The following is a 27,528-nucleotide window of genomic DNA, read 5'->3' on the forward strand; positions in this document are numbered from 1 at the left end:
GATATGATCCTGTAATAGATTTGATTTGTTTAGCTATGATATTTGCAGAATTCATGGTAATACAAGTAAATAGTTGGTAACGTTGGATAGTGTACATATAACTATTCTACCTTTATCACTTTACACAAGACACCTATTCGTTCTCTCTCAAACTAAACGTCATTGGTTTGAACGCCGCCAACACTAGAGCCACTTTACACATAAGAAATCCCATCATTCCAAAAACAATGTCCATTGACCCCAACCTAACACCATAATCCCCAGAAACATACTTCACCATTATAACAACAACAGCAAACACCAATACTAGAATCGAAACAGAGCCCTTTAAGCTTCCGAAACCACTTACTCCATTCTCACTCCCAATGAGATCCGGTGCCGGAAGCTCATCCACTGATCTCTGCACAAGCAACAAATAAGCGAACCCCAACGATCCACCGATCAAGAAAGCATGCCAAGCGTTCTCCCCCACTGTGATCGAAGCAACTGCAGAGCCAGCTAGGATGAGCACAGCGTCGTAGAATAATAACGAGAGCTTGAGATATGTATATTCTCTCATGCCCTCTTCATTTGATGCAGGCGAGGCGGGCTCTTCATCGTTATCGAACAAGGTGGATTCATCATCGGAAAATGCAGTTACTGAGTGAGGTTTCAACTCCATCATGAAGCCTCCCCTTTTTCCCCAAGCAAGATATCCTCCAACTCGAAGCCGTACAATTGCTGCTTCATTTCTCCCACTCGAGAAATAACTCTCAAATTCATGCCACTTAATCTCCATTCGCCTGTTATTTTCAGCTCCAAAATTTCACAATCTACTATATCTACTCCTATCTCATTATCATAGAGTGCACTAATTAAATAACAATTTTTACTATAGTTAAGATAAAATCCAGCCATTAACACAAACAAATATTTTTAAAATAATCGTTCTTACTATTTTAACCCTTCATTCAAGATCAAGAATAAGTTTAGTTATAAATTACCATTTGGGCAATTCACCACCAAATTTATTGTTAGTTAAATAGGACAATTCACCACAAAGAATATATTTAATCATAAATTTAATTTTAAATTCGTCAATTAAAGACAAAAAGAGTACTTTAAGCCAAAAAATAATATTTTTCCATGTTATTTATCTTTACAATATGAAAATAGCTTTCTTATATTAACTCATAATTACCTGATTCCAAACTGATCCATACAGAAACAATTCTGCCAAGATGAGGTCCCTCAAAAGCAAATTCATCAATGGAGCCTCTTCGAAAACGCCATGTATCAGTATCATCATCAACAGAAATAGCAGGTAACCGTTGCAGGATCGAGGATCCATTCTCATCAATTAAACATAGCAGAATGCCCGAGTTGACATCGCTCAGACCTGATCCGTAAGCATTACTAGTTTGTAGCCTCACCCTGTACAATGATTTGGATTTGGTAGATGAGAAATTCTCAATTGATGAAGCATCTCTCACACCCCCAGCTGGTAAGAGCCTCGAAGGTTTTGCATATTCCTGAAAATCTGAACCGCCAACAAAAGTTAAGCCTATGACCGTTTCAATAAATAAGAACCGAGTTCGAATCCCAAATTGAATTAGTTTCTCTTGTCAATAAGGAGATTTGAAGGAGTTGCAAGTGAAATACCTTGATAGCTAGATTTCTTGGAGCTTATAATCAACGGCAAACACCTAAAATTAATCCCCAATTTTTGCGACTGATTTGGGGCAACGGAATATTTCGCGGGAAATTTAGTTAGCGTTGGCCAAATCGAGAATTTGGAAGAAGGCAGCAACTCCATTTCTGCAATTTCGTAAACGAGGAGAATCGATCGAGATGATTCTTCCGAAATATCAACATTCCTTTGCGGCGTAAAACGCCTTTTTTTTTTAATTGAAAAAAGTTTAAAAAATAAAATAATTGTCGCTGATAAGGTACCACGTTTTTGTAGCAAAAAAAGTTATCAATATTATATAAGCGGGCTATATTTCGAATTACGGCTCAAATATTTCTCGACTAATTTTAGCGTTTTTTGCTTTTAATGCTGAAAGGATATTTTATATTTATATGACTTTCTTTTGGAAACTAAAAAGTTATTTATTTTTAAAATTATGTTAGTAGTAATGGACTTTTTTGTTTAATATATGTCATACAACATATTTATAACGGCATCTAATATAGTTAATACTTAATCCACATTACGCACGTTAATATTAGCAAAATTACAAAACATACAATTGTATTAAAACATCCAAACCATTGGATGTACTTTCTCTATAATACACATTATCAAAGTTGACCACTTTCAATTTGCTTAGTTTTTGTATTCAACAAACACACACAAATCCTCGTATTCTAATGAAGTGAGTATTTGGATGATATTAAAGTATGACTATCAAATAGCGGACAAGAGTCCATTGCTAATTAAGTTGATCAACTTGTCCATTTCTCCCCTAAAAGGCAACACCAAACTCTCCTCCAAATGCAGCAACACCTTCACCCTCCCTTCCTTCCCCGGCAAGAAAAAGCAAGGCTCCACGCTCCCAAGGAGGCGCGCCGACAGCGGCACCACCGCCGTGGGCCCGCCCCACCCGAAGTCCACCGTCGAATGGCCCAAGTGCCGCCAGTCGGTGAATCCACTCACTCTCCTCCCGCCGCTGATCCCTTCCCCGTAATGGAGCTCCTGAAAGTCCACGTACGACGCCACGTACTCACCGGTGGCGTGCTGCTTGCTCGTTTTGATGGCGGCCGCGATTTTCCATATGGGCTGCTCCGCCGTCAGGTGTACAAACATCGGGACGCAGCTGTTGCCCCAGTAGCCGGCGGGTAGACTTGGATTTACTATGTTTCTGATACTCATTGAATATGCAAATGTTACTTTCTCGTTTGCAGGGACTTTTTCGGCTTTGATTCTGCAACAATCCAAAGATTTCAGATTCATACATTATTCAAAATTCATAAATGTATCTTTTTTTAGGTGACCAAAGGTTCTCTTATTAAATTTTGGGTTGAGAAAAACTCAAAAGTTGCAAATATAAGCATTTTGGTAGTTTAAGAGTTACACAATCTCGTAAGATCATAATATATATGGGAAAGACTAAAAAGACGCTTCTTAAAATATAATTAGGAACACCTTAGATCATCAGATCTTGACATCACAAATTAATCTGAGTTCGATCCAAGGTAGCAAAAATTATTTAATCAGATACGTTATTCATGCGTTATACATAAATTCAATTTTGCTGGTTCGTATTCTTAAAATAAGGTAGTTTATGATACCCCCCCTATATATATATTTATAATATTATATATTATATATATATATATATATATATAGGGGAAGGCTAAAATAAGAACGCTTCTTAAAATATAAATTAGGAACCATTTTCAGCCCTTAGATCATTAAGATCTACGGTTGATTCATCATCTTGTTGGATAAATTCATGGTCCTGAGTTCGAATCCCAAAGGTAGCAAAAAATTATTTTTCGCAATTGATACCTTTATACAGTTTATTCATGCGTGTTATACATAAAATTCATGCATTTTTGCTGGTTCGTAATTCTTAAAATAAGGGTGGTTTATTGAATAACCGCCCCCATATATATATATATATATATATATATATATATATATATATGTATGTATCTCATTTAACGTAGAATACATTAGAATCTGATTTCGTTGCAATATATCATCGTTTTATATGTAATTTCGAAAAAAAAAAAGAGAGCAAATGTCATAGTTTTTATGTGATCGTTGCTATAATTAAAATTTCAAAGTTCAAGTTATATAAAGAATAAATGAAAGTTGAGGCTATAAACTGAAATCTACTAAAGGCTATAAACTGTAATTAACCCTAAATTGAACAATTTAAATTAATTTTTTTAAAGTAAAATATGCATACTTCGTAATGGATCAAATTCGCGAAATAAGTAAATAAAAGAGGAAGACTCCGAAATAATTCATACCTGGTGCTCCATATAATAGCACCCAACGCTTCAAAAGTTGTAAATTTCAACCCGGATTGCTTGTACAACAACCCCTTAACCCGATCCAACCACTCCTCCTCCACATTCAAACACTCCTTCACGACCCGTTTACCCGAACTCGTATACGGCGAGAAATCCTTATCCAAGCTCAAGAGCTCACCAATTGGGTACTCAATACGGGGCGGGTTCCTGGGCCCGAGCAATGCGGACCTATCCCAAACCGGCTTGATTCCGATCTCACCCGACCCGCGCGCGAGCTCCGCCACCGCGTTGAAAAACAGCGTGGCTCCAAAACCGTCGCAAATCGCGTGATGAGCAGCCGTGCCGAGAACGAACCCGCCGCAACTGAATCTGGTGACCTGCAGAATCATCGGCCGAATCGGGTCTTCTTCCGGGTCCGGGTCGGGCACCAGCAGCTCCGCAAAAGACGAATCGGCTTCGGTGTCGACGGCGCTCAAGGGGCAGCAGGCGACGGCGCCGATAACCGGCAATCCGTCGCCGGCGCGGCAGTGGAGCTCGAGGCGGCTGTCGGAGTGGCGGCGGCGGAGGGTTCCAGCGAGGGGGTAGTAGTGGAGGAGGGCGGCGGAGAGAGCGGCGGTGATGACGTGGAAAGGGTCGGATTGTTGGTGGGGTGTGCTTGGGTAAATGCGGAGGTAGCGGAGGGTGACGAGCAGGTTGCGGTCGGTGTCGAGGTGGGAAAGAGAGAGGACGTGATCGTGATCGAACGGCGGTTTGATGGGGCGGATCACGGCTGTTTCTTGACTGCGGAGCTGCATTTTTGAGTGGTTGATGACGGCGGAGGTGGTGGCGCGCAAAATTTTATAGTTTGCGAAAAGGGGGAAAGGTGACGTGGCACGTGTTATCACCTCATTTTCGAGCAGGAGTTAGGTGAGACTGAAATCAGTCATATTCTTCTTAACAAAAATTAAATGTCTCATTAAATTGAATTAAAGTAATACAGATTCATATATTTTAAAAAGTTAACGGGTTTTGGTTAATAAAATGATAAATTAATTTGAAATTGCAATGTTAACGTAATTTTTAAATTATAGAATTAAATCACCACCTTTTTAATTTTGTAATTTCGCCCCTCTAACTTTTCTTGGTAGTCGAATTATTGGATTGAAATTCATGTGGATTAATTCGCCACAAAATATTTATGTTAAGACGTTGTTAGCAATAAATTAAGAAGTTAAGGTGCAGATCCAAAATACAATTCCTTTATAATTTAAGGAAAATTTTAATTGAAATTGTACGAATCGGTGTTGTTTAGACCTCACAAAAACGACTTCGTCTTTACTAATCCACGTAAGCTCCAATTTAACACTCCGGCGACCAAAAATAATTGGAGGATTGGAATTGTAAAAATTGAGAAGATGGTGATTTAATTCGTCACACTTCAAAAATCATATTAAAATTATAATTCCGAACTACTTCGTGATTTTATTTGTCAAAACCCTAAAGTTAAATAAATATTTATAGTATTTCTTTTTTGATCTATCTATCAAATTAGAAACTTTTTTTTAGTAAGTGTATCCCATATAATACATAGGCAATAAAAATGAGATTTTTATTTCACTCTCGTAAATTTAATTATTTATTAAAACTCCTATCGTTTTTAAATAAGTGTTCATTAATTCTTAACTAGTACGCCCGTCTGTGTGATGCACAGAGAACATCAAAATTAAAAGACGTTACTTTTAAGTCATCTCACGCAATGCACGGGTCATGACATATCTTATAATTTATATGTATATATCAAAATATCATCATTTATGATTTAGATCAATTGATAACAAAACAATAATTCCTACTAATTTATATATTATTTTATTTTAAAGGGTTAAATGCATGTAATATCATGAACTTAGGCCGAAATCCAAATTTAGCACGGACTTCAATTTGCCCAATTTATATGGCTAACTTCATCTCGTATCCAATTTTAACACCCTTTTTTTTCCCCCAACTTGAATCCTACGTGTCAATGACGTGGCTTGCCGGCACAAGTTTCCGACCGGCGAGCAAAACGCTGCGTTTTGCTCGCTGGATTCTGCTCCTCTCCTCCAACACTCCTTCCTCTTCTCACCAGCGAGCGGCTCTCCTCCTCCAAGCACGACGCACAGCTCACGTCGCCGACTTTCCCTTCGCAACCTTCGGCGACGACACAGCTCATGTCGTGCCTCTGCCCTTCGATCACTCTTCTTCCAACACCACCCATTCCTCCTCCCGCCGCTGCCAGACATCACAAGCGTGGCGCCGCTGCCTCACTTCTCCTCTGGCAGCCACCGCCGCATCTCCATCCGACCTCTGTCTCTCCTATCTCTAGGTTCGATATCCCTCTCTTTCTCTGGTTACGCCGCTACCTTCTTTCCCGGCGACAGCAGTCGCAAGCCCCGCCGCCGCGACTAACCAGTCCCCAAATCTCCTTCTTCTCTCTATAAAATCCTAGATCCCTAATTCATACCACACATCCTCTTGATTTTCGGCGACCACAACAGTACCCATGGCCGCCGCCGACCTCCACACTCCAATTCCCACATCGGCGCGACAGCTCCTCGCCACCCCAGTGTCCTCACCATCTCTGTCTTTCCCGATTGGATTTTGGAGACGCCATGAAGTTTGGGGAGAATTGGCTGGGACAGGAGAATCTGAGAGAGGGGGTGAAGGGCTTGCTCGTCTCTCTCTCTATCTCTTCTTCGCCGTCTCTTCTTCTTCTTCTCCGACCATGCTCGTTTCTCTCTCTATATCTCTCTTTATTCAGTGCTAAAATTGAACACAGAGTAAAATTACACATTTAAATTGAACACGGAGTAAAGTTACACATTTAAATTGGACGTTTTTAAGTTACAAATTATGACGTGTCATTTGAAAGACACGTCATTGCCACGTGGTTCACGTCGTTGCCACGTGGTTTTGAAATTTCTGCCGGAAAATAATCGGTGTTAAAATTGATCACGGAGCAAAGTTAGCCAATATAAATTGGGCAAATTGAAGTTCGTGCTAAATTTGGATTTCGACTAAAGTTCATGATATTACATGCATTTAACCCTATTTTAAATAGTGTATGATAATAATATTATCACCTCAGTGAATATTATATTAAATTGGGTTAATTGCATCAAAATACCTGATATTTTCTCAAAATTTAGTTTTTTGACAAACTTTTTAATTGTAGCAAAAATTTTAGCTACGTTTCAATTTATTGCAATGTCCGTCCCGCGTATATTTCCGACCAAATCCATGCTGAGGTGGACCTTCGTAAAGCTTAGGTGGCATGTCATGCCGGGTAATGAAACATTGTCGTCTCAAATTCATTGCAATAAATTGAAACGTAGCTAAAATAAATTGGCCGGAAATGAATGGATTTGGACGGAAATATACGCGGGACGGACATTGCAATAAATTGAAACGTAGCTAAATTTTTTGCTACAATTAAAAAGTTTGTCAAAAAATCAAAATTTGGAAAAGGGTCAGGTATTTTGATGCAATTAACCCTATTAAATTTAATGAGTATCTTATAACAATATTAAATTACTAAGAAAGTAGAATTATGATAACAATAACACAATTTGAAATTATTTTATATAAATCAATTATTGTATATACATACATACATACATACATACATATATATATATATATATATATATATATATATATATATTACAGACTTTACAATATATAGTCTATCTTATACTCCCTCCGTCCACGAAATGAGTACCCATTTGTGGACGGCACGAGTTTTAAGAAATGTATGGAATGTAGTGTGAATAGTTTAAGGGTCCCACTTTTTTAGTGTATTAATTAAAGAGATGTGTGGGGTACACTTGCCAAAAAGGGAAATGAGTACTCATTTCGTGGACGGACGAAAAAGGAAATATGGGTACTCATTTCGTGGACGAAGGGAGTATGTAATTAACAATAACATAATTACTCTATCATATCATTACTTCAACTCTATATCGAAATTTAACATGTCACTGAAAAAATTGAAAAAAATATATAAATTATATTTTTCGTATATATGAATATCAATGTAAAATTAAATTTAATTGATAAAAGATAATAGCAAATGTGTGTATATATATATATACATATATATTATTTTATAGCATATGCTATAATAATTATTTTTTGACGCATGCATTTGTTATAATTACTTTGAATATTGTTTGATTTCATTAGAAAATTGACAATCTAATTAAGCTACAATGTAACTAATTTTTCTTCTTTCGTTTATCGATAATTTGTCGTCTTGCCTTTATTTAGTACATTGGCAAATGCAAAATTTGAGAATAAAAATATTTATGAATAATTTTACCATCTATCTCTTATATTTAATTTGATATATATATATATATATATTAAGTATTTTATTATTGATCAAACTACATGATTATTATTAGAAAGAAAAAAACACAAAAAAGAAATTGAAAAGGAATAATATTGGGCTCATTTTGACATGTAGGAATATCTAAAATGTGGAAAGAGATATGAAATGATTTTGCAATAGGAATAGTGGCGAAAAAAAGATAGTTATAGTTAAAAGAATTAAAATTTGAAAAAGGACAGTAATTTTTTTTACCATTAAAGTCCTTTATATATAGTATAGAATAGAATATAGATACATGTTTAATTAATTTTTATAGTTATCTTTTAAGTTGGTCAATGTTGTGGGTCAGTGGGATGTAGTTAATTATATGTGAGCGTTAAATAATTAGTAAGATTCAGTTAAAATTTTGGTGCTAAATATTTTTCTGTTAAACTGGTTCTTTATATAATATATAGATATAAGATGAGACCCAGGGATTAAAAGGTAAAATTCAAATATAGCTTACAGCAAACTAAGTGGGCCTAACAGCCCAGTTCAATTGATAATATTTGTTCGTATAACTAAGAAGGTTGTACTAACTACTAAGTAAGGCCCAATATTAACATCCGTCACAAATGTTTTCGTTTTTTAATTGCCGACTCTTTTTTAGGAATTTTTTTGCGACTCTTTTTACTCATTTCGCGAATAACTTTGATATATACATTTTAAATCGGTGTTATTGCAACACCATATTTAAATCTTTTATTAATTATTCTCTCCGTCCAATTATAAGTGGTTCAAAACTTTTCGGCACAAGAAATAGAAAGGTGTAAATTAATTAAAAGTGCCTACATTTTTTTAAGGGTTAAATTTTTTTTATTTATAAAATAGGCCACTTATAATGTGACGGTCCAAAATAAAATACATGCTACTTTTAGTGGGACGGAGGTAGTATATTATCTATTGCTATATTTTTTTCAACAGAATTTGGAAATCAAGTATATGTTCTGTACAACATAATATTGGAAATATTTGATGTTTCTTATTGCGCGTTTTGCTTGACATCTTTGAAGTTTTTACATTCTTCTCACATCTATACACTTGTTGAATTTTCACTAATTACTCATTCGTGTATATAAATCTTTAGTAATCGCATCTCTTGTATTAATGAGGGTAATAGTATTTAACTTTTGCAGGCATTTCACTATTCTAGAAAATCATTTACGTTAGTTCACTGTAAAAATTGTTTGTGATGCAATCAAGTTGGAGTGAAGTGGAAATGTCGAGTGCTCAAACACATAGTGGCTGCTCATCATGGTTTCAAGCTCAATAATATTAAACTTTATGCAAAATTTTACTGCTAGCCAGATTGGCTGGAGGTTTTAATTCACCCTTCGCTTGTTCGGGAAGGAATTCTCCATCTTCTATGTCCGTGTTCTTAATAAGATGATCTCTTTCAGTCGCGCGCGCGCGCACACATAGAGAGAGAGAGTGATTAGGTTGTAAATCACTCTTAGAATAAAATAATAATAATAATAATATCAATGTTGACCTATAATTTAACAGTTGAAATTTAACTTTTGAAAAATCGTGTATAAATTAAATGTATGAATTTTATATAGAATACGTCTGAATTTTAAAAATTAAAAAAAATTCTTAAATTCATCTAACAAAGTGATGAATCAATCGTAGATCTTGATGATATAAGGGCTGAAAATAGTTCTTATTTTATATTTTAAAACAAATTATTATTTTAGCTTGCTCATATATATTTTTTTAAAATAAAAACTCTTCTTATCATGAATGTGAGAACCTTTGATAGAATGTATAGCGAACTTGCACGAGGCGTACTGATTTATGCTTAATTGTTCTAATTTTAAGGGTTTGCATGTGCATATTTTAAATTAAATCTTCTGGAAATTGGTGCGTTTTATGGTTTGTTTGATGCTTTGCAGGAGATTTAGGTTTATAGATGGAAGAATGCAATTTTGGAGATTTTTGGGCTAAAAATGGTGTTTTTAGCAGACATCGACATAGCAGAGCTAAGTGCCAGAGTCAACTGCCAGCGCTGACCATTTTCAGCTCAGCTCATAACTGCCAGCGCTGACCATTTTCAACTCAGCTCATAACTGCCAGCGCTGACCATTTTCAACTCAACTCATAACTGCCAGCGCTGACCATTTTCAGCTCCACCCATTCTTGCCAGCGCTGGCCATTTTCAACTCAGCTCATAACTGCCAGCGCTGACCATTTTCAGCTCCGCCCATTCTTGCCAGCGCTGACCATTTTCAGCTCCACCCATTCTTGCCAGCGCTGACCATTTTCAGCTCCGCCCATAAATGCCAGCGCTGACTACTTTCCAGCTCCACCTATTTCGCCAACGCTGACTACCTTTCCCAAGCATAATCATCGGAGTTCACTTTCCAGAGCTATGTTTATTCTTTCCAGCTCCGCATATTCTTGCCAACACCATTACTTTCCAGCTATGTTTATTCTTGCCAGCACCGATTACTTTCTAGCTATGCTTATTCTCACCAGAGCTAGGTCTATAAATAGGGTTTCATTTCTATTGTAAAATCATCTATCTTTTGCTATAGTTTTAGACTCCATCCTTGAGATCTCTTGGCATCCGAAATTTAGAATTTATTGCTTTCATAGTTCTTTTTCATAGTATTGAAAATTCATTGTTTTTAGTTAGTTTTCGATTAAGTTAAGTTTTTAGTTATTTATTGGATTGTGATTGCGTGACACAATTACACGTTCAAGACATTTACGGTATTTCGTATTTCAATTCAATTTATTTTCGTTTAATCATGTTTATGTTTTTAGTTCATGTTTATGCTTTCTTTTTAATTATGCAATTTAAATTATGCACTTTAGTTTCATGCCTAGATTAGTTTTATTTTTAATTTACAAGTACTTAATTTCTTAAGTTAGATTTTATTTAAGTTGTTTTAATTCTGCCTAGGGTTAATAATTTAATTCGCCTAGTAATTTTACAATTTGGTTTTAATTCAGTTTTAAGTTTCAGTTCTAGATTAATAATCAAACTCTTTACTGCTTTCTTTTATTACTTTTTCCACGATACTACTAGAAGCCCTTTAAGACTTTCCTTGAGAGATGACACTGGGTCAACTTACCATCACTAGAATGTCCTTGTTCTATTGCAAGTCAAACTAGAGGTGTTCTAGGTTGAGTCACGTACAAAGTAGAAGCACAATGATATGATGTTCTAAAATATAATGTTATCATAGATGAATTATTTTATATGTTAAATGCATTTACTTTGTACATTTCGTGCAAATTTGCTATACATTCTATGCAAAGGTTCTCACGTTCTCATGATGATAATGTTTTTTATTTGAACTACTTCCTATTATATATATATGAGTTGGTTATTATAAGAACTACATTTATCGTGAGAATGTTGCATTGGACATACAAAGTTATTGTAATCGTAGTGAAATTTACAGCACTACAAAAAAAAAATCGCTCCCTTAAGATTCGAACGCATGTGCTACATTCATCAATCAAAATGCTACATCCATCGTAGATCATCATGTTCGAAGGATTGATAGAATGGTTCTCTATTCTCATCTTAAATAAGAATTCTTATTTGAACCTCTATAATATAAAGGTTGAGAATGGTGATATCCATTACATATTCGCAGTGGCGGATCCAAGATTTTTAAATTGGGGGTGCAAAAAATAATTATATTTTTATAAATATAAAAGATATTTAATGTGGTGAGATTGAAACGAAGAACATATTATTTTACTAACTTAAGACTAATTCTAGCGCTTTATCTCGACTTAATTCTCTGACTTTGCTCTTGTGGGATGCGTATTTTTTCTTTTTCTTTTAATTACTTACCTATTCAATTGTTTTGTTCTTTTAATTTCTTGTCTCCGTTATTCTTTTCTTTTTAAAAAAATTGAACATATCTTTTCTTTATAATTTGATTTGAAGAAAGATAAGCCCAAAGCCCAAGAATAAATGGGCTGAAAGTGAAATGCAGTCTCTTTTAATGGGTCATGGAGTGAATATTACTTATAAAAATTACTCCCCCCCCCCGTCCCATTATTTATGGGACATTACTTTTGGGCACGGAGATTAAGGAGTAGTAGATTAAGGAGTAAAGGTGTGTGGTCCATTTGGTTAGGTTTGTATTTAGAGATTCTTTAATTAAGTTATTTAAATTCTGCATTTTAATTTAAATTACTGTAATTTAAATTAAATTTTGAAATATTTATTTAATTAATTTAATTTAAATTTAAATTTAAATCTGGAATTTAAATTTAAGTTTTAAATTTAAATTCTGTACCCGTAACATTAAATTTAAATTTAAATCTAAACCTGTAACATTAAATTTAAATTATGAACATGAACCTGTGCAAATTAAAGTAAAACTTGGAGCAAAAAGAAAAGTGTGCAAACTAAAGAAAATTATGGCGCCAGAATCCAATTCCAATCTGTCTTTTCAATGAAAATTTGAGAATTTTAAATTTCCCACACTTTACAAGTTTTCTCCCCTCTATAAATAGAGACCAATTCACTTTACAAAGACCAAACTAAACAGCTGCTACAAAAAAAAAAAAAAAAAAAAAAATCACAAAAACTACACTATGGCTAGGAGAAAAGATCTCTCCACATTTGAGAGGGCAGCAATAATCCAATTCCTCCTTGAAGACAGCAAGGAGGGGAAGCCTTCTAGGGGGAAGATTTCAGCAGCTGTTGCAAAATGGAGCAGCTCACGAAGTACAATCAATCGGGTATGGGTAGTTGCAAAAAAGCAAATACAGAAGGGTGCAATTAGATTTACAGTTAATTGCTAACTTAGACTTGTCCAAAAGATCTACCATTCGAAGGCTTGCATGTGGAATTCAATGTAGCAAAAGTACTGTAGGAAGATGGATTAAGCTAGGGCTGATCAAAGCTCATTCCAATGCTATTAAACCCAACCTTACAGCTCCTAACAAGTTGCTTAGGCTACGGTTTTCATTAGAGGCCCCAGAGTATGATAGGATTATGAGGAGTGTGACATTTTAAAACATGCACAACACAATTCACATTGATGAGAAATGGTTCTACATAACCAAAACTAACCAAAGGTTTTACTTAACCCCTGCAGAGACTGAGCCTCATAGAACCTGTAAAAGCAAAAAATTCATCACGAATGTGATGTTTATGTGTGCAGTGTGTAGGCCTATCTTTGGCCCTGATGGATAATGCGTATTTGATGGAAAAATAGGCATTTTTCCATTTACTGAAATGGTACCAGCAAAGAGGAAGAGTAAGAACACGGAGGCAGGCACAATGGAGTGGAAACCCATTCAAAGTATCACCAAAGAAGTGGTGAAGGATTGCCTAATTAACAAGGTATGGCAAATGAATGATTTATGCTAGGAATGTTCAAATAAAATGTTTGGGATCCAAATCATTTCAGTTTATGAGTAGTATACATGTAATTTCAGCTGCTTATAATCCATATTTTCATGTAATTTCAGATGCTTATTATCCATATTTTCATGTAATTTCAGATGCTTATTATCCATATTTTCATGTAATTTGATATGCTTAGTATACATGTTTTATTGTAATTTCATATTATACCTGCTATAAAGGCAAAGTGGCCTAGTTTTGCTAGCAAAGTCATCTACATACAACAGGATAATGCGGCTACACATTAAAGACAATGACCCTGATTTCAGGGCAGCTGCCTCTAGTGATGGCTTTGACATACACTGGGTGCATCAACCACCAAACTCACCCGACACCAACATAAATGATTTGGGGTGGTTCAGGGCGATACAATCGCTACAAACTGAATCAGTTTGCAACAATGTTAGTGACTTACTTATGACTGTTCAAAATTCATTTGAACAGTTAAGTGCACAAACCTTGAACAAGGTTTTTCTTAGTCTACAAAGCTGCATGATTGAAATACTCAAGGTAAAAGGTCAAAACTGTTACAAAATTCCCCATTTGAAGAAGGATGCCTTGATTAGGCAGGATATGCTTCCTTCAAACCTTGAAGTTGATTCAAGGCTTGTTAGGGAATGCATAGCCTACCTAATTGAGTAGGGGAATATTAATGGGAGTGAAGGTTTCTTAAGGCAGCTGCAAATAGGCATGATTGGAGGCACAACAGATGGGCTGACTTGTAGCATGCAGCAGCTACAAATTCAAGGAGGCACAAGTGCATATTGAAGATTTCAAGAATTTCAAACTTTTTGTTGTTTTTGTAATGCACAGCTGCACACTCTATGTAGAGTTTCAAATGCACATATTTTTGTAATGTATGTTATGCTTGCAAAGTTCTAATGAAATTCAGATGCACAGGTTTGAAATGCACAGATGCACACTGCTTCAAGCAGATCCAACACATAGATCACAAATACTGCTACAAGCAGATACCAACAGTTAAGAATGCCATCCAACAGGACCAAGCAAGAACATGCACTACACACAGCACATAGACCATAGAAAACCAAACCATAATCAACAAGAGAACATGCAAGATCAAAATTTCTGATAATCTCATACAATTTCAAATTGTAATCATCGATGTACAAATTTTCGGACAGAACATATATATAGAATGAGCATAATCCTATCATTTCAGCCACAAATTATCACTTGCCACAGTACAATTGCAACATAATCCCACATATCACAGATCACCATAAAGAGTTGTTCAAAAATAGGGAAGATCTCACCAAAAAAAACGCATGAAGCAGGATCTGCATCATAGAAAGCTCAGCATCGCTCATGTTTCGATGCTCCCAATTTTTCTCACAAAAGAAGAACGAATCAGGGTAAGCATCAGAAATGGAATCTGAAGTAGAGACCGGTTGTTCACCGGAATTCGTTAGAGGACAGGGAGTAGATGGAGGAATCGGCCGTTTACCTTCTTAGGCTGAAGCCCGGCAAGCCGCCTCTTCTTTGCATCTATCTTCTATCACTGTCAATTCAACCCACGTTTGCAAAGACGCCATCCAGTCAAAATCGAACAGATCTTCGTAAAATCTCGACATTTAACCGGCGAAATCAAACAAATCACGGCCAAAAGAAACCCAAATCCCTCAGACAATATTTTCAGAAAAGAACTAGGGCACGATGAAATCAATAGGTTTAAATCCTAGGGATTTTGGGGGATATGGCGAAGGTATTTTCGGGCACGGTGAGAGACGAATGCAGAGAGGTCGGCCGCCGGAACCCAAGAAAGCCGACGAGGGAGAGGAGGATGATGAAGAGTAGAGGTTTTAGGTGGAACATTAGAGAGAGGGAGAGAGGGAGAGAGAGATAGAAGAGATGGAATTAGGGTTCACAGATGCGGCGGAATTGAAGAGAGAGCAAAACTGGAATAAATTGCTTTGAGGTCCGAAAAAGTCCATTTAATTAAGGGCATGTGTTTTAAGTGTAAATGTGTAATTAGCGAATATTTTAATACTTAAATGACCCCTGATTTTTTCTAAAAAAGAAAATGTGTCATGTAGGTTGGGACAACCCAAAAAGGAATACGTGTCATGAATAATGAGACGGAGGGAGTAATATTTTAATATATAATACTACTAGAAACACAAAATTTTTTTTGCCCCACTCTGCATCCGTCACTGCAGATTTGTTCTCATTTTCTCATCATATTAATTCATTTTTATTTGATCTTCTCCTTATATATATCGGGGTGGGCTACCGTGAGAGCACATTGTAAAATAAGAAATAAGAGTAATTTTTAATGTATGAATTTTATGTAGAATACGTATGAATTCGCTGTTTAAAGGTATGAATTGTGAAAAATAAATTTTTGCTACTTTTGAGATTCGAACTCAGGACCATAAATCCATCCAACAGGATTACGAATCAACCGTAGACCTTGATGATCTAAGGATTGAAAATGATTCTTATTTTATATTTTAAGAAATGCTCTTATTTTAACCCTTCCCTATATATATATATATATATATATATATATATATATATATATATATATATATATATAGGGAGAGGTTCAAGAAAGAACCATAAATAAAAGAAGACCAGAGAACCATTTTCAGCCATTCGATCATCAAGATCTACGGTGGATGCATCATCTTGTTGGATGAATGCAGATCCTGGGTTCGAATCCTGAAGGGAGCATTTTTTTTAATTTTTTTAGTGCATTAATTTTAACAGCGAATGCATTAATTTTTACAGTGGATGCATTAGATTTGATGGTTCTCCGGTTCTCACAAATAATGTAGTTCTCTCTAGAACCACACCCTATATATATATATATATATATATATATATATATATATATATATTTGAGATGAACAAATTAAGTAAAGGAACTTCTTGTTATTTTATATATCAGCATACGAAAGGGATATGATCTTCGTTTCGTCGTTAACAATGGATGAAAAAAAGTGCCGTAAAATTCATGACAATGAGAAGATAAATACTACAAGAAACTAACAAATACATCGTATTCTTGTAAGAGACCAATTAATTTTAAATTAGTTTCTAATCGGTCCAGATTTGAGGCAATATCACATTATGACATAGTTACATGTAGAACTTATAAACATAGCTATATTCTTAAATAAGATTGAAACATAGCTTTATTCTTAAATAAGATTTTGATATATGGAATTGTTGATCGTGGCATGACGATAAACAATGAGACTAGTGCTCGTGTAAAATCTATATATTTGTATCCATTTTCAAAAATAATTTTATTACTGATCTCAAATATATATTAAATTACTTAATAATTATCCAAACTAGTTTAAATATATAAATATAATTGTTAAAATAATTAGATATTCATCGTAATAACAAATTCGAACATTTTTAAGTAAACATTAATAGTAAATTATAATAAATAACAAAGCTTACAAATTATAGAAAAGTTCGTATATGCATGTCTATTAATATTCATATTCATTTTCAAAAATGATTTTAGTACCAATTTTCATTCCAAACTCGTCCACTAATACCTGATAATTGCCTAAACTCATTTATATATATTCATGAAATATTACTTAATTAAATATAAACTGTGTTATGACAGTTAGTTACATATCTAAAAAAATTAAAAATTACAATGTAATAATTAATAATACTATGGATACTCATTAATTACTCATTCTTATCTAAACCCCCATAGTGATCTCATTGGCTCCCCGACCGTTTGAATTTATAAAATAAGTTGTTATAATAATTAGTTATTTATCCCAATAAATTCAAATATTTAAATATTAATAATAACTAGTATAAATAAAAATACATATGAGATTCCAATTTATTTATAATATCTCATTTGTGAAGTTTTCTAAAATATCAATTAATTAATCAAAATAATGGGGTTCAACCACCCAAACTCATATAAAATATATAGTAGATGTATCTAGCCCAAACCACTTGAAAGTGATTTTACTACTCATTCTTTTTTCTTTTTTTTTGATCAGGGAAAATGCGATTTTATAACGAAACATAGAGCGTCAGTACCAGAGGTACCATTAGCTCGACAAAAAAAGTGTACAACATGCATGAGCAAGAGCCAGACTCCTCCTCCACAGGTACCAAAAAGGAACCCCACCTCTTCTACCCCCTCTGAAACCCCTCTATCAAAATTACAGCAGTTACAATACCAAAAACATCCTCACCTTACAATAGTTGCTAATAGCCTGAACCTATTTGAATTTTATATAGGGAAAAGTAGCAATTTAGCCCCTATCATAAATACCCCTATTGCGTCTGGCACCCTATATCTAAGATTCGATCAATCAAACACACCCCTCATGTTCGACCTTGGGTGCATTTAAGCCCCTCTGTCTAACGGCGACCTGACATTGTTAGACGGAGGGGGCTTAATTTCACCCAAATTGGAACATGGGGGGATTAATGACGTTGTTTGTAATTTTCTTTTATTGCACTACTCCTCCATCCTCTCTACGTCATTGGAATTTAAGAGGAGATGAAGGAGATCGGCGGTGACGGCAGACCCATGTGCAATTTTAGGCAGCAGCGGGAAGGACTATCGACTGGGAAGGTAAGGCGAAGCTGCTGGTCTCCGACGAGGCGCATCGTGAGTTCGCCACTCTCCGCCGCGCCTTCGACGGGTTAACACTCAGAAAAATTCATTTACAGAAAAAACCTTTCATTTCAGTTTCTCAAACTAAACAGCCCCTCAGTGGTTGAAATGGTTAAGTGAAAAACTATTATAATTAGTTAAAATTTTGGGTTTAATTTATTTACTCGCCAACTCAAAACTCCACTAATTAATGCTAGAAATCTCGCCAAACATTAACTTAGATTAATTGAACTCCAACATTACATCATACCTGTCACAATTCACTCTTTATCTTCAACGCTTCGTGTAGCCATTATTGTAGTTTCTTAAATAGAATCATGAGCAACTCCAAACCAAATTCAGCCAGGCTGAAAATGTTGCAACTTCTTTGTGTTGATAAAATTCAAGATCTGTTGATTTTGCTTGTGTGCATATGTATAAGTGGTTTGTCTTATCTTTGGTGACATCTCGATGATTCTAGATTATGTTTGGTTTGTCTTATATTTGCTTATGTGTGCCGCCGATCTCCTCTCTCTCCTTTTAAATTCCAGTGACACTGAGTGGGCGGAGGTGCAGTGCAATAAAAAAAAATTACAAACAAATTACACCTAAAGTGGAACATGGGGGATCTGATTGATCGAATCTTGAGTAGACGGATGGGCTTAATTGCACTCAAATTAGAACATGAGGGGTCTGATATGATTAATCGAATATTGAGTATAGTGTATCAGATGTCATAGGAGTGTCTACGATAGGGGCTAATTACTTTCCCTTTTAATAAATATATGTTGTTATACTAATTGATTATCCGTCACAGTAACAAACCAACTTTACAAGAATAGATTAATCCAATTTAAGAGAGTTTTTGACACTCATTTCAAGCATTTTAGGCATTCATCCTAGTAATATTGATTTGAAAGAATTCGACATACATGTGAATAATCTACACAAATCGTGAAAGTTGTGTATTTTATTTCAAATTTAAAAATTAAAAATCGTTAAAAATTGATGTATTTTACGGCAAATAACACTAATTTATATATATTGAATAAATTAAGTAAAGGGACTTCTTGTTATCTTATATACCAGCATAGGAAGGCATCTTCATTTCGTCGTCAACAATGGATGAAAAGAGGTGCCGTAAAATTCATGACAATGAAAAGATAAATACAAGAAAATTAACAAATACTACATCGATCGTATTCTTGTAAAAACCAATTAATTTTAAATTAAGATCTGTTAGTACAAATTTCATCGCCCGCCGTAGTGATCTCATGCTATATGCTGTTGCTCAAATTCAGTTCCACGTGGCATGCAATATATAATAGTAGTAATTGGTAAACTAATTAGAAGGTATCGAAGTCGGCCAAGATCCCTTATTTCATATCCCACATCCAGACAATATCATAGAAAGAAAACAACAAAATTTTCACTCACTTGAGTTTTGAAGTTTCGAGACAAATTAGCATCTTTGTGATCATGCACTAGAATCATATACTATGTTAAACTAACTTCCAAATATGTATAATATATACTTAAATATGGATAATGTAATACAAAATAGGGTTTTCATGGTGTTAATAAATAAGGAAAATATGTGTTATTTATATCTTGAGCCCAGTGAGAGAGAGAGAGAGATAGAAAGAGAGAGAGAGAGGGATTTAGCAAAATGAATGCAGCTTCTTACCATGCAATGCCTTGCATCAAAGCTATATCAAGAAAGAACAAGAAAACTACAAGTGTAAGAGCAGCCATAGCGATTCCAAACACAAGAAAAAAGCAAATTTCTCAGACAGAATTATCAGTTCACATTGGAACTGCTTCCACCGATCTGTTTGTGCATGAGATTGTCGAGAGGCAGACAAGGAAAGCCGATACGACGTCGGATCTCTGCAAAAACCCTAGTTTCCACCCAATGTTCCTCGAAGAAGCCTATGGAAGATGCAGAGATTTGTGTGCTGAATACGCCAAGACATTTTATCTAGGTTTCAATCTCATTTTCCGTCTTTCAAACAGCTTTGTTAATTATACTTCTTGTAATAACTAAATCAAGTATCTGATGATGATGATGCAGGAACACAGCTGATGACTGAGGAAAGACAGAAAGCAATATGGGCTATTTATGGTAGGAGAAGTAATGAATCCTTAACATCTTATAGGATTTGATCCCAAACTTTCAAAAAATGTTACGTTTTCACTTCAAAAATCATCTAAGTTTATAAAAAGTTTGATTCATGTCCTACCTTACAAAATCTGATGATTCATTAATTTGGGTTAATTTATTTTTGATGCAGTGTGGTGCAGGAGGACTGATGAATTGGTTGATGGGCCAAATGCTGCACATCTTAGCTCAACTCTTGATAGATGGGAAGGGAGGTTAGAAGACATCTTCAACGGCCGGCCCTACGACATGCTTGATGCTGCGCTAACCCACACTGTCCACAAATTCCCATTAGACATCAAGGTAAAATTTTAACTCGAAATTTGGGATGTATTTGAAGCGATGGAATGTTCACTGATTCGATCTGCAGCCGTTCAAGGACATGATCGAGGGGATGAGAATGGACACGAGGAAGGATCGGTATGCAAACTTTGAAGAGCTTTACATCTACTGCTACTGCGTGGCTGGGACCGTTGGTTTGATGAGTGTTCCGGTTATGGGGATCGCCCCGGAATCGTTGCTCTCAGATCAAAGGATTTACAATGCAGCTTTGTATTTAGGGATTGGGAATCAGCTCACCAACATTCTAAGAGATGTTGGAGAAGAGTGAGTCTTTCAATCTAAGACATAAACATATGTATCTTTCTAATTTAGGACATATCCTATCCTATGTGTTGTGTCGTGTCTGATCCTCTCTCTCTCTCAGTGCATCAAGAGGGAGGGTTTATCTTCCACAAGATGAACTGGCTAGATTCGGATTATCGGACAAGGATGTTTTCTCAGGAAAGGTGACAGATGGTTGGAAGGAGTTCATGAAAGAGCAGATAACGAGAGCAAGATTCTACTTCGACCAGGCCGAGGAGGGAGCCACGCAGCTCCATGAGGCGAGCCGTTGGCCGGTATGAGTTTCAATCCTATCAAGACATCGCATAATGTAAATGAGAGAAAAACTATTCGTACCAGTGTTACAAGAAGCATCATTTCTTTTCTGCTAAACATTGCAGGTTTGGTCGTCGTTGATGCTGTACCGTATGATCTTGGACTCGATCGAGAACAACGGCTACGATAACTTGACAAAACGAGCATATGTGGGCAGAACCAAGAAACTGCTGGCCTTGCCTGTAGCATTCACTAGATCCCTGATCAAACCAAGTATGGTTCTCGCATAGAGAGAGAGAGAGAGGGCATGCAATCGTGACTGCAACATCCTGCATAGAAGATGGTCACAAACCACATTTTAGCTTTGTTCCCTTCTGCAAATTTGCTGTTGTTTATATATATACACGCACATACTGGAAGCTGAGATATGAGATAAACGATTACAGATAATCTCATGACACGTTAATGTCTTTTTTCAACCATATCATCTACAAACTTGCAACGATCATCATATTCCAGAAATACAGTTCCTAAATTTCAGCATACCTGCATATGTCAAGCTATCAATGTCATAGTCGTTCCAGCAAATAATGGGCATGAATTTAGTCGACAACAATACGACTCTCAACCCCTTAAAGCAGAACACAGGACCAAAAACCATTCATTAATTGCAAAAATACATAACAGCATCCACAAGAAATATTTAGGAAGTGATAAAACTCTCTCCTCTACAACCTTTTGTATTTTCTCAAATGAGAAGACAAAAGTTCTGGAGAGAGACAAAAATTTAATGTAGTCTCGTACAAAATATGGTAAACAAAAAAATGGAAAAAAATGGGAAAGTGGGAGAAAATTCCACATCTTTGCATCAGTAGTGTATGTGAGTGGACAGCACAGCCGAGCTCCTCTGCCTCTTTTGCAGTATGTCTCCATAGTAACAGCTGAACCGAAGAAAGTAGCACCAGACTTCTTTTTTATGCTTTCTACCACCCAATGATTGATACTTGCAGTATATTTTTTTGAAATTATAGGGCAGCTATCGACACACAAAACAGCTAGCAGGCATCTGCCTTACAGAACTCGGCAACCCTCCAGCTACTTCAGAGAAAGTAATCTGGTGTTCTTCGGGTTACATCTGGCTCACCACGTCTGGGAGCTGGCTCAAACTGCATTTGACAAGGAGATGCCCAATTGGACCAATACCAGATGAATAAGGTGTAAAGGTAGGTACACACACAACATGAGAGAGAGAGAGAGAGAGAGAGAGAGAGAGAGAAAGAGAGACCTGAATGAAAGTATGACCCTTGCAATCATCAACTTCAAGAATAGATGCCATGTTTCCACAGCGGTAACAATAATTAGGTGCGCTAAAGATTGTAACAACCTTTTGGTCCTGCAAACAAGCAAGCACAGCTATCAATCAGATTGTTAACTAAGAACAAAGTTAAGAAGTTACTATAATTACATGAGCCCAGTTAAATCCCTCCATAACCAGCTGGTGAGCTCTAGCAATAAGCTTCAAGTTGTTCGTATGGTTAAATTGCTCTGATATGTCCTGTTCAATAAACATGAAGAAAGTATATCACAATTTTTCACATGAACAAAATTATGGAGGATGACCAAGAAGTAATGGATAAATACTTGGCCAAATGTATATCCAGCACCCCTAGGAGAGATACCCCAACCACATCGGTCATCAGGATCAGACCACAAAAGGTCACACATAGGCCCTTCATGAGGAACTTCTTGAACACGATCAAAATTACGGATATTGTCAAGAGTTTCAATGGATGGAGACAATCCACCATGGAGACAAAAGATTTCTGACTCAACCTAAAAGTAAGAACCAAATCAAATATTTCAGTCGATTCGTGAGGACATGGAACGGGAGGATATTAAGACTCTAAGTGCAGTGGTATTTCGTTCATCTTTAACAAATATACTAACCAGTGCAGTAAGAGGAAAGAAGTCAAATAAATCTGTGAAGGTCTTCCACACATTGGCGCTTCCATATCTGCACAACAGAACAAAATTAACACAGAAGCATACATCAAATAACATAAGTATTGCGATACAGATGATAATGCATGCTAACACTTTGATTGTAATTTATTCCCATGGTTTATTTAATGGTCTTTAGAAGAAACTCACTTTCGTAGGCATTCATCGTAAAAACCATAAACCTGAGTAATCTGCGAAAAACGGAGAACTCATTTTAGCACTAAGACATGGAGGATCATTTAGGAACTCCTGAATTGAACTCAAGAAACTACTAACAGATGCAGCTTACTACAAAGAAACAATCATTCCATCAAGAAATCTGATGATGAATAACTAGAGATGTAGCTAATCAAATTCTATGTCCTGGGTGCAGTTCAGCAACCAAGATGTGGTGTCGTTCATTGCATATATAAAGGCGGAAAGCATTCGTACAAGTTTACCTGGCGGCTTTCATGATTTCCGCGTAGAATAGTGATCCTTTGAGGATAACGCACTTTCAAAGCCACCAAGAGCTGAAACAAATTTATGTACATGTCAAAGCAAAATTAAACCCATGCATCCTAATTTCCTGGCAGAAAATAAATCAGGAAATTCAAGCAATGTACAACTAAGTTGATAAATTTCAGGCAGTTTGGATATATATCCATTAGATATAGTACTCCTGAAAGACACTAGATTTTTTCACACTAAATAAGTACTATGAAAGCAATCATAAGAATTTTCATTTGAGTCCACCATAACCCCCTCCCCCACCCTGAGGTCCTTCTTTCTCACATACATACAACCAAGATTATGATGTCTCTACCATTGTGCTAGTGGTGCTACAAAGGCAATCATATAAATGATATTAAGCCTGAAAAGCAACACATTCACTTCTTGTAACAAAAGGAATCTAGCAGAAACCCTTTGCTTCACAAGTAAAACAGTTCAATTTCTGGGTTTCATGCTTTAAGATCTCAATATGTTGATGGAGTTAGTTTTGGAACAAAATCTCTCCTGACATAATAAAACAGATCATATGATTAATTAGCATTTCACATAGAAAACTTTATAAAAAGAATTAACTAACCGTCACTGTCTCCACAGAATAGTATCCTCGATCAACATAATCTCCCATAAACAAATAATTTGTATCCGGACACTGCCGAAATGTGGAAAACATTGATAAATATATGAATCCATAGAAGTGAAATCTTAGAGAACACATAGGATAGCAGAAGAAGGGATTTGAGTATATACCTTCCCACCAATCCGGAAAAGCTCAGCAAGATCATGGAACTGACCATGAATGTCACCACATATAGTAACTGGGCTTTTAACAGGCTGCAAGAGATAAAAAGTGATCCAATGAGCATTAAGGTTAATTTTCACAACAATAGTGAATAAGGTAAGTGGTACGGGATACAAGATGACTAAAACTGCTTAAGTACACAAAAGAACAAGAATTAAAAATCATTCCAACCAACAGACATATTTGTGTATGCAGTAACAGCCGAGTATAGAGAGGAAAGAAAACCTGCACATTGCTCTCTTGCATCAGGATCTCTTTGGCCTTGCCACATAACATCCTTACCTAGCAAAATCAGTGGAAGACACAGGTAAAGACCTCATTTAACATGGAAGAACCTATACAAGCCTCGTTGTACGTATTAATACAAATTGCGAATAACATAAGAAGCTATCATAGTTAAAAGTAGGGCAATCTTCAAATAAAACAAGATGTAAAAGATTGCGAAGACCATAAGTGTTTTCACATCGAAAATCTAACAAATAAGTTAATCACTAGATTCACTACCACTCAGCAGCAGCCAGACACAAGAAAAAAGATGAAAAATTAAACAGGTAAGGTGTTGCATGCAGTGGCGGATAGAGGAGTAGCCAAGGGGGGGCCTTAATCCTCGGTCCCCCCACCAAACAACTTTTTGTTATTAATATTATTTATTTAAAAAAAAAATCAAATCATTGGTATTTTGTGTGAATTATTGTATAATAGCCCCCCTCACCAAATCAATTCGCAACAAAATTGTCTTTTAAATCCCAAACTCAAGATTTAGAATATATAGCCCCCACCAAAGATTTTTTCTGTGTCCGCCCCTGGCTGCGTGTTAGAGTGTTTGTATAATCAAGTAAGGAAATCATGTGTTTCCTCAATGAACAATATCCTGTGGCTGTGATAGAGATTCTTATTTTTTACCCCAGAAAAACTATTATACCATCACTCTTGCTAGACAAAGCTATTATCATTCATCTTTAGACACAGCAGAAAACCAATAAACGCTCTAGCATTCCAAAGAAGCATGCAAGGAAAGCAGGACAAGCGAATTCTCAAAACACATCCTGAAATACCTCAACTTTCTTAAAATGCTTTGAAACTGAGGATAAAAACAAAACTGCGGTGAAGGAATCGAATGCAGCGACCCTTAAACAACAGAACCGTAGTTTCAAATAAAAGATTCGCCAAAACCAAAGAACCAGCTAAAATATTCGACACCTTAAATTCCCCCAAATGGATCTAACGTCGGAAATACTGGATCAAATCCACCACACGGTTCAATAAATTCGAATTCCACAAAAAAAAAGAAATAACCTCGAAACTCGAAACCAACGAAGTCATCATGAATCGCGGGAAATAAAATCCATAACGGCCGGAATCAATACCTCAGGCTCGGACAGGGGTTTGCACTGCACGAGCTGCGCGATTTGTTCGTCGAGGTTGCCATTGGCTCCTCCGCCAGCGCTCGACGCCACCGCCGCATCCATCAGGTATGGAATAAACCCTAGATTTGTCGATTTTCCGATGCGATCGATTCCTCCGACGGCGTCGTTTTTCTGAAGGTAGCTTTTTCTCGCTCTGGGGCGAAGAGAGGGTGACAGGTGGATACTGGAGAGTAGAGACTAGTGGCGAGGAAATCGAAGGGGATTGCGAAATTACCTAAAAGCCCTCTCAGGTTGCTTGATTTACAGTTAGTTGGGATTTGTTTGGCAACAGTTATGGTTGCGGATGATGTGGAAGGAAAATGTCTTCACTCCTTTGAATTTTAATTGTAAATGGAATTTTTACTTTTTTTAGGAGGGACAATATTTTCAAAATCTGTTTGCTTTCACTTTTGTAAGTAAGACCAGCAGATGACTATGCTTGTTTCGATATTTTGGATTTATTCCATCTAAATATAGATTACCTGTTACTCTGTAATTTGGAAATTTTGGATTAGCATCCTACTTTTGATATTATTATAAGGACATTTAGATTATATTTATCGATGGCTCACGTCAATCCAATTATTTAATAAAACAATAATTTATTTCTCTCTTTATTTTATATGCTCCCTCCATTGCGTAAAAGTGTATCACATATTCCATTTTCGTCCGTCCCATAAAAATATAGTATAATTTTCATTTTGGGACATGACATCACTTTCTCCTTTTAACCACAACCACTCATTTCTACATAACACTCTACTAACTTTTTTCTTAAAATCCTGCACCATCCCTTATGTGATACACTCTTACGGGACGGAGGGAGTATAATCTATAATTTAATTTAATTTTATAATTTTTATACTTTATCAATGACCCTTGTACGCAAAATCTCATGTACACCCGATGTACCGTACACCCGGGTTGACCCGTACTCAAATCTTGACCCGCATGTTAATCCAAACTCGCATTTTGATCCAAATCGTGTAAATGACACTATTCAGTTATACAAATGACACTACTTATAATTAACACTATTCAATTATATAAATGACACTGTAACATTTTAAAAAATGTTATAGTGTCATTTTCAATCTTATAGTGTTAATTACAGAAATTGTCATTTATATTTTTAAATAGTGTCATTTACACGATTTAAGTTAAGATGCGGATTTGGATCATGATGCGGATTTAAGTCTCATCCCTTGCCCTCTTTTTCTTGGGCCTTCCAGCTCTCTTTGAATATGCAGGTGGCTTAAGCGGCCATCCATCCGCATGAGGCCACATCTTTTCTCCCCTTAGGCTGCATTTACTTTGATGAAAAATTTTCATTGGAAAATGTGAGATAATATTATCATTTTCTCCTTTTTTATCATGTGTTTACTTTGTTGGAAATTAGTGGATAAATTATACTACACTTATCCTATACACTTGTC

At 35.9% G+C, this 27,528-nt stretch overlaps 4 protein-coding genes across 5 annotated transcripts; 1 reads left to right on the plus strand and 3 right to left on the minus strand.

Annotated features, from left to right (window-relative positions):
- Positions 1 to 4: 4 nt before the first annotated feature.
- Positions 5 to 1,944, minus strand: LOC131003106 (uncharacterized). Its single transcript, XM_057929585.1, is given in 4 exon segments — positions 5 to 666; positions 669 to 782; positions 1,181 to 1,519; positions 1,642 to 1,944. Coding segments are annotated over 4 exon segments (1,140 nt in total). The 5' UTR covers positions 1,796 to 1,944; the 3' UTR covers positions 5 to 133.
- A 238-nt stretch (positions 1,945 to 2,182) lies between these two features.
- Positions 2,183 to 4,923, minus strand: LOC131003105 (spermidine coumaroyl-CoA acyltransferase). Its single transcript, XM_057929584.1, has 2 exons — positions 3,964 to 4,923; positions 2,183 to 2,906 (listed from the first exon to the last, which is right to left on the minus strand). Exons 1-2 carry the CDS (start codon positions 4,758 to 4,760, stop codon positions 2,390 to 2,392), a joined length of 1,314 nt encoding a protein of 437 aa, XP_057785567.1. The 5' UTR covers positions 4,761 to 4,923; the 3' UTR covers positions 2,183 to 2,389.
- A 15,016-nt stretch (positions 4,924 to 19,939) lies between these two features.
- LOC131003112 (phytoene synthase 2, chloroplastic-like) lies at positions 19,940 to 22,563 on the plus strand. The gene is made up of 6 exons (XM_057929589.1): positions 19,940 to 20,339; positions 20,429 to 20,479; positions 20,649 to 20,818; positions 20,886 to 21,121; positions 21,222 to 21,414; positions 21,520 to 22,563. The coding sequence occupies exons 1-6, from the start codon at positions 20,024 to 20,026 to the stop codon at positions 21,682 to 21,684; spliced, it is 1,131 nt and encodes a 376-aa protein (XP_057785572.1). The 5' UTR covers positions 19,940 to 20,023; the 3' UTR covers positions 21,685 to 22,563.
- Positions 22,042 to 26,420, minus strand: LOC131003113 (serine/threonine-protein phosphatase PP2A-2 catalytic subunit-like). Of its 2 annotated transcripts, XM_057929591.1 has the most exons (11): positions 26,054 to 26,420; positions 24,912 to 24,968; positions 24,635 to 24,718; positions 24,465 to 24,536; positions 23,836 to 23,907; positions 23,546 to 23,586; positions 23,342 to 23,408; positions 23,036 to 23,227; positions 22,860 to 22,949; positions 22,680 to 22,787; positions 22,042 to 22,560 (listed from the first exon to the last, which is right to left on the minus strand). In XM_057929591.1, exons 1-11 carry the CDS (start codon positions 26,153 to 26,155, stop codon positions 22,495 to 22,497), a joined length of 951 nt encoding a protein of 316 aa, XP_057785574.1. In that variant the 5' UTR covers positions 26,156 to 26,420; the 3' UTR covers positions 22,042 to 22,494. The 2 variants fall into 2 exon arrangements, with proteins under 2 accessions (XP_057785574.1, XP_057785573.1); XM_057929590.1 differs by having other exon boundaries at positions 22,042 to 22,787; positions 26,054 to 26,399.
- Positions 26,421 to 27,528: the final 1,108 nt, after the last annotated feature.

Source organism: Salvia miltiorrhiza, unplaced genomic scaffold, assembly GCF_028751815.1.
Source record: "Salvia miltiorrhiza cultivar Shanhuang (shh) unplaced genomic scaffold, IMPLAD_Smil_shh fragScaff_scaffold_71_2, whole genome shotgun sequence".
NCBI classification, from domain to species: Eukaryota; Viridiplantae; Streptophyta; class Magnoliopsida; order Lamiales; family Lamiaceae; genus Salvia; species Salvia miltiorrhiza.

What these genes read in the sequence shown, in the direction of transcription:
- LOC131003105 (XM_057929584.1), bottom strand. Translation starts at nt 4,760, where the DNA reads ATGCAGCTCCGCAGTCAAGAAACAGCCGTGATCCGCCCCATCAAACCG. An exon ending in GCTATTATATGGAGCACCAG is followed by an intron (nt 2,907 to 3,963) that starts GTATGAATTATT and finishes GGATTGTTGCAG; the next exon opens with AATCAAAGCCGAAAAAGTCC.
- LOC131003112 (XM_057929589.1), top strand. Translation starts at nt 20,024, where the DNA reads ATGAATGCAGCTTCTTACCATGCAATGCCTTGCATCAAAGCTATATCA. An exon ending in CGCCAAGACATTTTATCTAG is followed by an intron (nt 20,340 to 20,428) that starts GTTTCAATCTCA and finishes ATGATGATGCAG; the next exon opens with GAACACAGCTGATGACTGAG. An exon ending in CTAAGAGATGTTGGAGAAGA is followed by an intron (nt 21,122 to 21,221) that starts GTGAGTCTTTCA and finishes TCTCTCTCTCAG; the next exon opens with TGCATCAAGAGGGAGGGTTT.
- LOC131003113 (XM_057929590.1), bottom strand. Translation starts at nt 26,155, where the DNA reads ATGGATGCGGCGGTGGCGTCGAGCGCTGGCGGAGGAGCCAATGGCAAC. An exon ending in TTTTCCGGATTGGTGGGAAG is followed by an intron (nt 24,537 to 24,634) that starts GTATATACTCAA and finishes ACATTTCGGCAG; the next exon opens with TGTCCGGATACAAATTATTT. An exon ending in ATTCTGTGGAGACAGTGACG is followed by an intron (nt 23,908 to 24,464) that starts GTTAGTTAATTC and finishes AATTTGTTTCAG; the next exon opens with CTCTTGGTGGCTTTGAAAGT.